The sequence below is a fragment of the Manis javanica genome, chromosome 13, assembly GCF_040802235.1.
Source record: "Manis javanica isolate MJ-LG chromosome 13, MJ_LKY, whole genome shotgun sequence".
In the NCBI taxonomy this organism is placed as follows: Eukaryota; Metazoa; Chordata; class Mammalia; order Pholidota; family Manidae; genus Manis; species Manis javanica.
The window spans coordinates 63527907-63541324 of NC_133168.1; the positions used below are offsets into that span (position 1 = coordinate 63527907).

The 13418-nt window shown below is 37.8% G+C and overlaps 1 protein-coding gene across 6 annotated transcripts in view; it reads left to right on the plus strand.

The window, feature by feature from the left end:
- GRM1 (glutamate metabotropic receptor 1) overlaps window positions 1–13418 on the plus strand; it is a 381899-nt gene that overhangs the window by 300307 nt on the left and 68174 nt on the right. For all 6 annotated transcript variants that reach the window (XM_073219717.1, XM_073219716.1, XM_073219719.1 and 3 more), the window contains one exon: window positions 10113–10359. In XM_073219717.1, coding sequence (XP_073075818.1) covers window positions 10113–10359 — 247 coding nt within the window. The remainder of the gene's footprint in view (window positions 1–10112; window positions 10360–13418) is intronic.

Sequence of the window (13418 nt, forward strand, 5' to 3'; positions counted from 1 at the left end):
CTGAGTAATCTTCAACAAGTCATTTGACACACTAGTCCTTGGATTTTCCATTAGCAAACTGGGCATGGTAATGTCACTCATTTCCTAAGTCATTGTGAGGTAAATAAAATAATTTATGTAAAGCACCTAATTAAGTTCCTGCTACATAGCAAGCATTTGATCATGTTCTTATTACCTGTTAGTGAGCCAGGTTTGATGCTAATTCTTATGTTTTTTAAAAATAAAGTTTTTGTTTTAGAATACTTTCTTTAAAAGTTGCAAAGGTACATCGGAGAGTTCTAACACATCTGCACCCAGTTTCCTCTATGGTTGACATCTCATAGTATTATATTGCATTTGCCACAATTAATGAGCCAACATTGGTATATTGTTATTAACTAAGCTTCATAGATTTTCATAGTCAGTTTCCCTTTTCTGTTCCAGGATCGCATTCCAGATATCACGTTGTATTTATCACTTTTCATGTCTCCTCATGTTGCTTAAGCTGTGACAATTCTCAAACTTCTCTTGGTTATGATGACCTTTATGGTTTTAGGAATACTGGTCAGGTATTTTATAGAATATCCCTGTTTGAGTTGGTGCATGCTTTTCTCATAGTCAGACTGAGATTATGGGTTTTGGATGAAAGACCATAGAGGTGTCTTTCTCAGTATGACATATCAAGGGTACACCCTATCAATTTATCATTGACAATGTTAATGTTGATCAGCTGGCTAAGGTGGTATTTACTAGGTCTTTCCTTTTATACTCCTTTTTTATGGTGTACTCTTTGAAAGTGAGTTACTAAGTGTACCATACACTTAAGGGGTGGGGAATTATGCTCCATTTTGAGGGCAGAGTCTCTATATAAATTGTTTGGAATTCTTCTGTATAGGAGATTTGTCTGTTCTTTCCCATTTTTAATCTAATCATTCATTTATTTTAGTATGGACTCATGAGTATTTATATTTTATACTTCAGGTCGTAATTCAATACTATACTGTTTATTTTGCTGGTCATGTTGTTTTGATTTGGTCATTGGGAGGTTTTTTTAGTTGACTGTAGTGTCCCTTTGACATCTCTCTTGTTTTGCTTTTTAAGCTCTTCATCACTTTGTGGGACTACAAGATGCTCCAGGCTCATCTTGCACATTTCATGCCCTAGCCCTGTATTTGGTTATTTTTTCCAAAAGAGTCCTGGTCCCTTCTATTAGAGAATGGCATTATAAACCAAGATCTGGGCACTGGGTAGCATGTGGCTAATGAGGTGTTGCTTCAACAGACAAAGCTTGGAAATATACGTACACCAGTCCACGTGTAAACACCCATGTATAATTATCTACGTATAAATTCATCAGTATATATGAAGCTAAACTTAAATTCATACTGATGCCTTCAACTCAGTTCCAGTACTACATAGTTTATTATAGTTTTCCTTTCTTACTTATCTATAACCTCCCACTCAGCCTGTGATAAACTTGGGTTCTGCCATCTTCTATCCATTAACTTACTTGTTCAACCTTGGTACACATGTACAGCTATTTCTGAATTGTTAGTCTATACCCCATGGGAAACAAATACCAACTAGAATACAGTGTTTATTTTCCACTCCTTAATATAATTTTAATAGATGTGGATCAGCCCTGTGACCTCTCAAGGTGGTCCTTCTTATGGTATCTATATTTGGTATTTTTGTTTCTGTAAATATGCCTTCCCCAAGCTGAGGACAGTGATTGACATATCCAAGCAGAGTTCATAAACCTGTGTTTTATCAACAGATCCCACCAAAAACCCTGTGCATATATGCTTTTGACAACATTAATTTTAGGAGCTACTCTTTTAATTTCTGAAACAGATATATACTAAAGTCTCACTAGCCATGAATTCTTATTAGGCCCTTAGAAATTCCAAATTTGTTTCTTTCAAGAGATGTTGGGAGATGCCACATAAAAGGCAACATGCCATTCAAGAAATCCACATCGTGGCAGATAGTGTTGTGGTCTACATAGGCTGTTAAGTCTATGTAAAACATCAACATAAAATATCAACCAATAGTACCCTGGAAAAATGAACCCTAATTAAAATTTACAGTAAAGCTCATTTGCAGGAGATACAGCCATGGTATGGCACTGTGGTCTATATACTTAAATCCCAGAGTCTATCCAGAACATGACAGGCTCTATTCGACTCTCAATTTATCCACTTGGCATATGAATTCCAAGAAAAAGGTGGAAGGATATGGAATACTTTAATTTGCCCCGAAGTACTTTTTTATGTGTGGTATTCTGTCAAGTTATAGATACTGTATTGTAATAGCCAGAAGTTAATCATTAAAGTGAATTTATAACAGTAATGCCATAGAACTTTCAAGGCTTTGTTTTTTGCAATAAACAAGACACTATACCGGTTATCAGAAGATGCTATATTAGACCCAAATTAAATAGGTCAGAGATAAGTTGAGTTTTTAGAAATACCTCTGTGTTTTTGCAAAAACCTCTCTAACCTATTAGCTGAATCTAAACACTGTTGCATGAGACTAGAGATGCTAAAAAAAAGACAAACCACTGACAGAAACACAAAACGGAGCTTACTAGCATTAAATCATGGAACCCCCTTGCATATATAAAAGAAGTCATGTTACCTATCACCCTTAAATAAGTAGAAGTCATGCAATAAGCGTAGATATGCCTCCTTAGAGTTTGATAGTGGCTAAGAAGAATAGGCTTAGCAAGGATTCTGACCCAGCAGGTTGTTGAAAAGAGTTGGTTCCTAATGAATTTTTTTTTTTAATTTAAAAAATTTATTTTGGTTTTATTGTTCTATATGAGCTCTAAGCACAATGACAATGGTAGGTCTGTGGTGGGCTCAAGAATTTATATTTCTAACAAGTTCCCATGTGATGTTACTGGTCTGGTTACCACTCTTTGAGAACCACTGTGCTCATGTTTGTTAGAAAAAGTGTAAAACCTTGATGTGATTTATTCCCACCAGGAAGTTTAACATTTTTTTTTTGAGAGGGCATCTCTCATATTTATTGATCAAATGGTTGTTAACAACAATAAAATTCTGTATGGGGGACTCAATGCACAATCATTAATCCACCCCAAGCCTAATTCTCAACAGTCTCCAATCTTCTGAAGCATAATGAATAAGTTCTTACATGGTGAACAAGTTCTTACATAGTGAATAAGTTCTTACATGGTGAACAGTGCAAGGGCAGTCATATCACAGAAACTTTCGGTTTTGATCACACATCATGAACTGTAAGTCAGATATGATTATTCATTTGATTTTTATACTTGATTTATATGTGAATCCCACATTTCTCCCTGAAATGCTGAAGTGGTAGGTATATCTACATTTGCCCTCTTACAGCACTAAATTATGTTTTCTACCTTCATCTTGGCTCCTGATGAATTTTAACACTTCCTACACTCGCTAAAGCAGCCAGCTCTCTGCAACGTACTCCATCTCCATGATTACCTGCCAAATGCTTACAGACCTGCAAAGATTAGTTACTCCAGGAGGAGTGGCTTCATGACAGTGTTTTGTGCCAGATCAATAATAAAGGCAAAAGTACACAGCAAGCTGCCCTTATTTTCTGTCGGTAGGGAAACAAAGAGCCCCACAGTTCAGCTGAATGTGACTGACTAATCCTCAGCATGGCTTAAACACACCAGTGATTCTCCTCATTTGTTTTTTCACATACACCGTATTTTTTTTTGAAATATGAATTAGCTAAAATGCAATTGTATTTTCAGGTAATTGAAGGCTTACCATACATTATCATCAAATTGCAGGGAGCCATGTGTCATATAAGTGGGGGATTTCTTAACAGTAGATTGCAGTGATGTATTTAGAAAAATGTCTGTATTGCTCACATATGTTAAAACCAAGTGGGTTTAAGCAATAGAAATTCAACTAACAGTAACAGTGATAATAACATATGCTAGATTAAATGATCCTTCCTTTCTTCTCTTCCATCCTACATAGGAGTTAATTTGCATTTTAATAATGAATAGGAAAAATGGAAGGGTCATATTTTACTGTGATGTGAGCAGAGAAAACTTTTTTAAGAAAAAAGGAAAATATAGAATAAAAGGAAACAAGAATTCACAGATTCTAGACTCAAGCATGGACAAGGCTAGGCTATTTTGAATTCTCCCTGGAAAAGCATAAAGAAAATGTATCAGCACGGGCCTTCAAGAAAAATTGAGGGTACTTTAGTCCTTTGAGGTCATTATTTTAAAAATGACCTGATTAATCTTTCTTTAATTAGTCTAGTACTCAGGTCATTTAAAGGAGTATGAATCTCCTTTTCTTGCTTAATGGGTTAACAATATAAAATAATTACAGCTCTTTCAATGTTGATCTGAATTAAGATTGTATCAAATTATGTATTGACTTTATAATCCTGTCTGATAAAAAAAGGTAGCAGAGTGTTACAAATACCAAGAAATCAGAATATTTTCTCCAGGGACAGTTATGTTTACTGGTGTTTCCCCAAATACTTCCTTGTTTTATGATGAGATAGAAAAATGCTATTTTGTTTCTTTTTGGTTTGAAGTTAGTGCTGGGGGTTTAGATTTGAAAAGGCCACCTAACAAGACCCTCATGCATAGTGGTGAGGCTGCACTGATGAAGTGGAAAGAGCAATCATCAGCCAAAGTACTTTGTTGGAGGTCAACACTCTTTCAACCTACTTTCTATATTTTTCCATTTTGGACATTCAAACTGGGACAATATTACTAAAAACTCAGAACAAATAAACCTCAGACTGATAGTTTTTGCTCACATATGTCTTGTCTGTTATGGGACTTCTATGCCAGTTGGGTAGGACTGCTACTTGTATGCATATGGTCCCTTGGCAGGGCCAGGTCCAGCTCCCGAGGCCACTGCCTCTGTCCTTACTATCCAGGTGACCTTGAATTCAGGACCCCTAGGATTTCAGTGATATAACCAATATACTTTCTTCCAAATTTGGATTTAAGAAGTAAATCCAGAAGTTAAACAGATGGAGATAAAAGATGTTTTATTAGTAATGTGATTGTGTACATAGAAAACTCAAAGGAATTTATAAAAAATTAGTAAATAAATTACAAGCTTGCAGGATACAATGCATTTGTATCTACTGACAATGAATAATTTTTTTAAATTTCAAGTATACCAATTATAGTAGAACAATATAGTAGAACCAAATATAGTAGAACTAATTTATAAAAAATTAGTAAATAAATTACAAGCTTGCAGGATACAATGCATTTGTATCTACTGACAATGAATAATTTTTTTAAATTTCAAGTATACCAATTATAGTAGAACAATGAAAATCAGATGCTTAGGATCTGTGCACTAAAAAATTATAAAACATGGCTAGAATAAATTTGGGAGGTTCTAAATAAATGTAAGCTTTCTGAAAATGCTCTAAATCATGATCTGGGCAGCAAGTTACATGCATGTGTGCATATGTAGGCATTTATTGATCTGTATATGGTAAAGTTTTCTGCACTTTACCATATGTGAATTATACCTCAATTAAAAAATTTTTTAAAAGTTAACAAAGAAACTAACTGACAAAAAATACAAACTAGATTAGGGGCATGAATTAGATATGTAGCCGAAATAGACTCTTCAATATTTGACCTCAGAACCAGGTAGATTGACCTGTTTAGCCTTCTGGCAGAGCTGGAAAACTACAGCCTGCATTAACCGAGGGCCTGAGAACTAATCGGAACCTTTGAGGACTGTGAAGTTCCTGGCTCCGAATGCCAGAGAAAGGGACTGAGCTGAACACGCCCAGTTTCTCTTTCTCAATACAACAGTAAGATGAATCAGTCCTCTCTTCACATGAGGGAAAACAGGAGACCGGAGATGTTACTCAGCAGAAGGCTCTTCACAAAGGAGTGTCAGCTGCAGGGAAAGGAGGGCACTTCTCCCCAGAGGTGATTTAACTTCTTTGTGCTTTAGTCTTCTTGTTCCTAACATGGTGATGATAGAACCCCCGTCCCCACCTCAAACTACAAGACCAGCAAAACAAGAACGAAACTGCTGCAACAGACATTTTTTAAAGGGAAAAAATATGTCTTTTGAAAGCTATTTAAAAATACACCTACTTAGAGAAAAAAAAATTGTGCAAGGATTAAAAAAGATAATATATGTGAATGGCTTTGCCAAGTACCAATAAATGTGGAATTGGAGAAGCAAAGCATTGAAACATTAGATAGGGAGAGATCAGCAGAAAGAGATTAGTTAGTTTAGGAAACAAAGACCCAAGAAGGTCTAGATTCTTGATCAAGTTCCTTGGCTTGTTGGAAATACCTTGTTGATCTATTGCAGCAGAACTGCTTCTAGGTGCCAGGTGTTCATGTGCATACCTAGTCCAGAGTTCTTTCTACTCTACCACTCTGCAGAATAGCCATCCTAAATGGCAGAGGCTAGAACTACTGGCCCTTCTCCTGACCGTCATGAATTTCCTGTTTTCTGAAGGTGCGCAGCCTGCTCCTACCCCCGTGGAGCCCTTGTGCGCTGTCGCCCTCGGGCAGCAATTTACAGCCCTTGTTCTGCTTATGCAGTAAGAACAAGATTACTGTTTAGAATGAAGGTACCTATTTTCACAATCCACTGTGAAGTAGTTAGGCAGGTCTTCTTTTGAAGGTAAACAAACAGTCAACTACAATTATTTGATTCATTTAGGACATTAGAAAAGGTAATGGTTTAATGATACCCTAGTGGTCTAACAGTTAATGCACCACAGAAAATGAATCATAAAATCCCCTTCTCATGAATGACTCTGCTTCTAGTGTTATGAAAAGGCACTAAACCCCAGGGCATCAGTGTTTTCACCTTACCACCAAGTGACAGTATTTGGTAGTTTGTATTTTTTATTCACTGGTCATGGAGATACAGGATTCAGCGGGTTGGGGGGTGGGGGGACGGGACAGGAGAATCTGTAACGCATTTTATTTTGAACAAACAAAAAGTGAGAGAGCCTTGCAACAGTATCTGAGATAGCTGCTATGGCAAAGGAAATGGTCCTGATAAGACCAGCTGGTTTTCCAAATCCATGTCACACGTTCCCAAAGGCTAGTTCATACTGAGCTGGGGCTGTAGTAGCCGAAGAGAGCATTCTTAGTGATGGCAGCAAACCCTTCATGTGTAGGCTCAGTAGATGGTAAGGCAAGGAAGTACATGTGCTCACTTCAGATTTACACAGACATACACGTTGTTTGTGTTTAGTTTGGAAAGGAGTGTGAGTTACAAATAGTCCTTGAAAACCTGTGCCTAGCCGCCTGGCTCTCCATGTGAGACATACTGCAGGGAATAGTTTGGGTGCCAATATGTGGAGTCCGAGAGACAGCTGTGTGCACTCGGAATGATCCCAGGGAGAAGCCCCAAGCCTTCTTGACAGTGACACTGGTGCCCAGCCGGATGCCCTGTCCTCGGTCACCAGAAAGTGGCTCCTCCCCTGTAGATTTCTATATACCTGCACCATGTTGCCGCTGAGTGTAACAGAAAGAACAAGGATGAAGGGGGCATTGGGGCACTACCACCCTTTCCTCATTTGGAAATGGTGAGCTTCATGTCAGTTTGGCAGGATTATCACGAGCTCATTTGAGTATTGTATTTAACAAATGCAAAAAACATAGGGAGTACTTTAGATAAATGTAAAATTAGTTAAAATTAATATGAATGTTCTACTGATTTTTATTGTATATCTATGTGTATACACATATGTATACATACATGTATATATATTTATATGTGTTAGTGTGTGTGTGTGTATGTATACACCTTACCCATAAGAACATCAGTAAATAGATACAGTCACAGGACAGTGCGGCTCAAGAAACATGTCACCATTTGATCAGTTTGCCTGGTTTACATCTGTGTTTCCAGAATAATTATTATTCACTTTATTCTCCAAAGTGGCCCAGCTTGGACAATAATTAAATGATCACCCTCAATAAAACTCAGTAGGAAAACACTGATTACAGAGAAATCTAAGAACAGTTACAGTCTCAGTGCTGATGAATATCACATCCAATAAGACAACTACGGCTTAAGAAATTTGTACTGGGGACACTAACATAATTTTCTAAATAGGTAATAAATCTTTAATAGCAGTTACCAAAACAAAACAGCAATAACTCAGGGGCCTTAATTAAGGCATGTCTCTGACAGAGGATGTTCCATTTGTTAAAAAAAAAAAAGATGATGTGTTTATTCTCATATTTCCCTATAGTCTACTCCTGGAGTTGAGTTTAATAGCTGCAACCTCAAGTGGATGGTTTTAGTATCGACAAGAACCTTTCCAGTGGCTGTTGAATCAAGTGTTATTTTGCCACTCCATTTTTCTCTATTTTCTTTCTTGTTCTTTAATTCTTGGTCTCTAACTGTAGTAGCTTCAACATTTAACTCCAGAACTTGGAGGTTTCAAGGCAGTCTTTAAAAGGTTTGTTTAAAATGTATTAGACAGATGGCATTAATTTATCTCTTTTATATCCTAACACAACAAAGAGGTAAAGCAAACTAACATTAAGAACCAGGGGTTTGGGGCAAGAAACCACAAAAGCTACCTGTTTCAGTGACTTCACAGGTTTTGCAAGGAGGATGTTTGCTTTCTGCTTTATGTAGCTTTCTATACTCATTCTGTAAGATTTGAGTTTAAAATGCCCTTTCTGCCTGTCTTACTCATTATATCCTCTCAGAAAATATCCTTTCAGTTGGGAAAATGTTACTTTAGCAAAGCATGCTTTTAACAATTTCTATTAAGCAACACTGGGAAATGGGTTAAAATTGAATCCCTCACCTTCCACCTTTCACTTGGCCTGAGTAGTTTGTGTCTCTTTCAGGGTAGATACACATGTAGCTTCACATTTTCAACTATATCTAAATAGATTAGCCTTTACGTAAGAACTCTGTAGAATGTCTTATTTTATCCCAAGCTCAGTATCAAAATCAAAACTCTTTACTATTCCTTCTGAGCACTCCATGCTCTCCAACTTCTTCAATTCTCTCTGCTACTCTCTATCCTAAGAACCTTTATGTCCAGTGACCTATTTAGGCTGGAACAAAGAGATCATCTGGCCAGGGGAGCAAGGAATCTCATGTTATTCACAACCCCATAAGTGCCTGAACTTGGCCAGCTTCACAACTTGCAGTATCTCCAGGACGTACCGCACAGACTCCTTACTATCAGTCAAGTCGGGGAGGGAATGTCGCTGCAGAGAGAAACAAATTTCTGAAACTAAGTACAAAATCTCTGAATTATGTTGGTGGTGTGTTTCAAATCTGTTTTGTTTTCCAAAGCTGTTCCTTTATTTTAGCAAACTCAATTGATCCCTGAATTTCTCATCTGTATGTAAGTTCTAAAGTTTAGACTTCTGATAATGGAGTTTGTATCTAATGCAGTGCTATTCTTATGAACCTGCTTGGCAGCTGGGGAATCTTTTAATCACCTGTGATATAGGTAGAAATGATTGCAGGGTTTTCAAAATTCACAGGTAAAAACTGAAAGCTACAATGAACTGTGTAGTGTGCTTCTTCCACCAAGAAACATTATACCTGAGTTTCTAATAGTTAGTAAATCTGGCTCAAATATTTTTGTACTGCCAGCCATATAAAAGAAGAGATCCATACTACCTAGTTTTACTTATTTTGTTTTTTTGTGTGACCCTAGAGATGAGAAAACTAGTGGGATTATCAAAAGGTAATATCAAGATGTAGGTAATGTACAAACTGGTTTACTGTGGATTATGGATTGTCATAGAGGATATCAAAAAATGCTTTTCCAGTACTATGATACAGAGAGACTTCTAAGTGTCTATGAACCAGGAATAACTAAGAGTTATTTCCACTGCTCCCTGAGAATCTCATTGCAATATTTGAAAGTTATTCATTCTCATCTCTATGGAGTTTGTTTTATATGTTCTGAAACCATTATTAATTCAGAAAATAAAATTAAATAAACTATCTTTAGATAGAATATACTAGAGCTAGTCACAAGTACAAGGCTTGAACAGGTGGACTGGGTTTTCCCTTCTTCTGAGAGCTCTGAAAAGCATTTGAGAATTAAATCCAGGCCTGGGTTTCTTTATTTTGCAACCTTTGTGGTGATCTGTTTTTATGTTACAGGCAATGAAAGCTTAGAAGAAAACTACGTGCAGGACAGTAAGATGGGGTTTGTCATCAATGCCATCTACGCCATGGCACACGGGCTGCAGAACATGCACCACGCCCTGTGCCCAGGCCACGTGGGCCTCTGTGATGCTATGAAGCCCATTGATGGCAGCCAACTCCTGGACTTTCTCATCAAGTCCACGTTTGTCGGTGTGTCTGGAGAGGAGGTGTGGTTCGATGAGAAAGGGGATGCTCCTGGAAGGTAAAGCAGTCTTTTCCGTATTGGAGGCCAATAACCTTGTGGTCCTCGCTGAGCGAGACAGGTGGTCCTCTGGCTCCCTTTGGTTCCATGGTTTCTGGGTGGGTAGATACACTTAGCTAAAAGTACAGTGAGCATTAGATGGCAGTTATGTTATCAAATGTTGAAAACCTTATTGGTGAAAACAACTCTGCATCCTGCAAGTGCTACCCTGTTACCCAGTGATCACCCCAGCTCTTCCCTTGGAATACCTGGGGTCTCCCTGCAAATCCAAGAAGCTACAGAGATTACTCCTGACCAGCAGGACCCTTCTGGCAATGCCAGGATCTTCCTGATTGATTGGTCCCACAGTCATACTGGTTGTGAAATATTTTACTATTACCCCTGCTTAAAAAGCTTAACATATGAAGAGAACCAAGCCCTACCCATGTGTCCCCTTTTCTCAGGCTATCTTACATTCCTGCTAACATGTCTCTTAGACCAAGAAAGAATTCTTTCTGGTATTGAGCCTATGGCTTCCAAAGAATTAATCAAAAAGTAAAGGAAAGTTAAACCAAATATACATATTTCCCAAGTCATTATATATATATAGTCTGTTCTGCAAAACTTGCTTTTATAAGACCAGTTAGCTCATATGATGTCAGTATAAAGAGTAGTTGTGATCATTCATACGAATTTCTGTAGGAAAGGAATATTCAGGGTAGTAGGACAAGAATTAAAACTTGCAAGACGGAAGAAAAAGGCCCTCAGCTTGGCTGCTGCACATTATACCCACAGTCTTTTTTTCTCTATAAGCCCTGTTATTTTTCAGTGTATGATTTTGCAGAATGAGAGATTTAGGAAAGCATATGTTGTGTTAAAATGGAACATCAAATCACTTAATCCTCACTGCTATAGGCATATCATTATCCTCCTTTATAGATTATAAACTTGAGTGTCAAGAAACTAAGAAACTCACCTAAATTCATGCAAAAGTAGCTGGTAGAGACAGTGTGGTCTGAATCTGAGGCTTGTAATCTTTTTGCCACATGACTCTGCCTGTTAGCTAATCCTACAAATAGGCAAATTTGCTGGCAACCTTCTTAATGTCATTTCAAAGGTGCTTTAAGAGACTATTTGACCCTAGATAATTCTCCATCTGTCTCTTTCTTTCATGAAGTCTTAAAGTCCTACATTTAGAGAGGGCCTCATGGGGCCTAAGGACATTCTCTCTGCTAAAACCCTAAAGCTCTAGGAAAGATAAATGATATGAGAAATTGTCAGCAATTGAAATGATAAACTTATCAGATTCATTCCAATCTGTTGGTAAGGTCGGAGCAGAGTTAGACTGCAATGTGAATGGGATGGATGAAATGATCTGGAGCCTGGGCATGTGAAAAGTTTCCGGGTGCTCAGGACCTTAGGAAATGGTTCCAGAAGAAACAAGTGGGTGAGATTCAGAACACTGACCATTCACCCCTTTAAGCCCATGGTTATAATCCTGAATTCCACTGGAAACAAAACTCTGTAAAGGATCAAATTTGCAATGGAAACCTTCCTGCATGCTTCTGTAAGGTAATGTACACAGTGTACCTATTACAGGACCAGCCAGATGCATTTTAGATACCCATAGATGTGAGTTTCCACCTCTTCTATCTGTAAGTTATCCAAAATACAGGTACACCATTTTAGCTTGTTTCTACTCCATCTTTAATTACATTTAAATCATAAGCATTCCCCTGGATCCCTTTCCAAGGGTCACTTCCTCATGTTTGAAATTGGTCAGTTTGATCTGTGTTCAATTTCTGTTTCAACCACCTCCTCTGCTTTCGTCTCCTGTCAGGCCCCCATTCATGCTTTCGGTTCCTCTTGTAATTATTTTAATTATCCTGCAACATAAACTGGATGCATTGAGAGGATATTCCAAATAAATACTAATATGCCAAGAAAAGACTCTGGGGTCCAGAGAAAAGAGGATTTTTCATTAACACACACAGCTCAGGGAACACCTTATTTTAGTAAGTTAGTATTTTTCCCTTGGTATCTTTCAGTACATTTTTTCCCCCCAGCTTTTGGGACTTTTCAAAAAATGTGTTTTCATAACAAAATATTGTGAAATTTTCAGTTTCTAAATGCTAATGAAGTGTGAACTGATTTCTCCTATTGGAGAGAAAATGAGGAAGTTGAAATAAAAGTCTTAAGAAACTGATTTATAGGAAAAAGGTGTTCTAATGCTAGCATCACACCTACGCCTTCATTGAAAATATATGATATAAAAGGATTGAAAGGAGGTATAAAAATGTAATATGGGGTAAATCATAAAAATGAAAGAAAGTGAAGAAGGAAATGACTCATATCAAACATTAACTGCAGGTTCTATAACCATAATGAGTTTAAAATTGAAAAATATTGGGGCTGTAGATGAGTATCCTTGACCAGCAGGATGAGCCGCCATCCCACCGGCAATACCCTATTGGGTATCTGAGGAACCACCTGGTATGTCTCAGCAACACGGAGATTAAGAACTCCCTGTTAGCCGAAAGTCAGAACAGCAAAAACATGAATAATGTGCTCCAGGAAAAGCTTCCCTTACTTTCCCAGAGGCCCCTTTCCCTTTAGGGATTGCTCTTTATTGAAATTGCCAGTATCTGGATGTGGAGAAGCCACCAGCTCCCCTGTGGATAACAGAATGCATCTGCACATGAAGAGCAGGCTGAAACGCCAGTAAAAGAAATTAGTTGTCTAGATAAAAAGCTAAGTCAGGTATAGCCCACAGGTTTCAGGTGCCAACTAAGGTTGACTGGTAATGATTTTTGAAGGGCCGGACTGAAGAGGATTCGGAGTCTAAATGAGAGTTAGAGGGAAAGAATTCCAGGATGGATTAGGTAGGGGCGAGGTGGGGGTTGAGAAGTAAGAGATCTGAGGAAAAGGAATATGTGTTAGTTAATTTCCATCCATTTCTTTGGTCAAGTGCGAAGAAGTAGAGATCATGCCTCTTACATTCTAGCTCAGGAGACTGAAAACCGCACAAGTACTGCAGAAAAGAATCCCACTTTGCAGAGCCAGTAAGTGAGAGCTAAGCA